At 39.8% G+C, this 1,904-nt stretch overlaps 1 protein-coding gene across 1 annotated transcript; it reads right to left on the minus strand.

The window, feature by feature from the left end:
- Positions 1-475: 475 nt before the first annotated feature.
- On the minus strand, positions 476-1,474 carry LOC118665494 (olfactory receptor 4A5-like). Its single transcript, XM_036326941.1, has one exon. The coding sequence runs from the start codon at positions 1,469-1,471 to the stop codon at positions 476-478; it is 996 nt and encodes a 331-aa protein (XP_036182834.1). The 5' UTR covers positions 1,472-1,474.
- Positions 1,475-1,904: the final 430 nt, after the last annotated feature.

The raw sequence follows: 1,904 nt of genomic DNA on the forward strand, positions 1-1,904 counted from the left end.
AGCTTATTTTTCAATATTCAAAGGAGGGAAAAAGCCTCTTTCTTCTAACGTCCCATTTTAAAATAAAGAAAAAGTTACAAGGTGAACTTAGTGTACTTTTCCTTGTATAGGACAAATACCTGTGCCTTTTATTCAACCTGCAGAACTTCTCTATTAGATTGATTCTAACCTCAATGGATCATTTATTCTACTTTTTTATGCCTTTATGTAAATGAAGAAAAGCATCCCTAAAACCCCATTGAGTTGACTAAGTCAGGGGTCCTCAAACTTTTTAAACAGGGGGCCGGTTCACTGTCCCTCAGACCATTGGAGGGCCGGACTATAGTTTAAAAAAAAACTATGAACAAATTCCTATGCACACTGCACATATCTTATTTTGAAGTAAAAAAAACAAAACAGGAACAAATACAATATTTGTATTTGCATGTGGCCCGCGGGCCGTAGTTTGAGGACCCCTGGACTAAGTCATCCATTGTTACAATGGACTGCCTGTTTGTGCTTCAGAATTAGTAACAAAAGCATTCAGTATGGGTGACAACATGCTCATTCTATCTATAGTTAACTTTTTATGCCAGAGCTTTTTCACAGCATGTTTCATTTCTGGATTTCTCAAAGTATATATTAAAGGATTCAACATGGGAGTGACAACAGTAAAGACCACAGCTATGGATTTATCAATGGGGAAGTTAGAAACAGGTCGAACGTACTGGAAAATACAGGGAACGAAAAAGAGGACAACCACCGTGATATGGGAACTGCAGGTAGACAGGGCTTTGCGCCTCCCTTCCTGACTGTGAGTTTTCAGAGAATTGAGGATGACTCCGTAGGAGACTAATAGAAAAATAAAGATGAACATACAGATTGCTCCGCCATTGGCAACCACAGTGAGGCCTACAAAGTAGGTGTCAGTGCAGGCAAGTTCCAACAGAGGGTACACGTCACAGAAGAAGTGGTCAATGATATTGGGGCCACAAAAGGGGAGGCTGTACACAAAGAGGAGTTGGACCAAAGAATGTACAAAACCTCCAACCCCAGCCAGTGCCAACAGCAGGATGCAAACCTGTCTATTCATGATGGTTATGTAGTGCAGTGGCTTACAGATGGCCACATAGCGATCATAGGCCATTACCACCAGAAGAAAGACTTCAAAACCTCCAAATAAGTGTTCCAGAAAGAGCTGTCCCATGCAAGCCGAGAAAGAAATTGTCTTATGACAACGGAGTAAGTCTATAATCAATTTGGGTGAAATGGCAGTGGAATAAGCGGCATCCATGAGTGACAGATAGGCAAGGAAGAGGTACATGGGGGAGGCCAGGGAGGGGCTGGAAAGAACAGTGACCACAATGAGCAGGTTGCCCACCATTGTCATAATGTAGATGAGTGAAAATACGACAAATAATGCTTTTTGGCCCTGTAGATCCTGAGTGAGGCCCAGGAAAACAAATTCTGTCACATTGTTACTATGTCCCATTTAGTCTTCTCTAAAGCCTGTTTCAGGGATGAGAGGTCAGGAGAATGGGACCTGTAATGAAATTGTGAACACAACTATGAATACATTATGTTTTGAAGTACATCTTCATTATTATACCTTTACAGAGGTTTACATACAGTAAACATTCAGTAAATATCTATGAGTTCTTCTTCCCATAACACATTCTACCAGTGGTTCTCAACCTTCCTAATGCTGCGACCCTTTAATACAGTTCCTCATGTTGTGATGACCCCCAACCATAAAATTATTTTCGTTGCTACTTCATAACTGTAATTTTGCTACTGTTATGAATCATCATGTAAATATCTGACATGCAGGATGTATTTTCATTGTTACAAATTGAACATAATTAAAGCATAGTGATTAATCACAAAAACAATATGTAATTATATATGTGTTTTCCGATGGTTGT

The sequence above is a fragment of the Myotis myotis genome, unplaced genomic scaffold (genome assembly GCF_014108235.1).
Source record: "Myotis myotis isolate mMyoMyo1 unplaced genomic scaffold, mMyoMyo1.p scaffold_m19_p_10, whole genome shotgun sequence".
In the NCBI taxonomy this organism is placed as follows: domain Eukaryota; kingdom Metazoa; phylum Chordata; class Mammalia; order Chiroptera; family Vespertilionidae; genus Myotis; species Myotis myotis.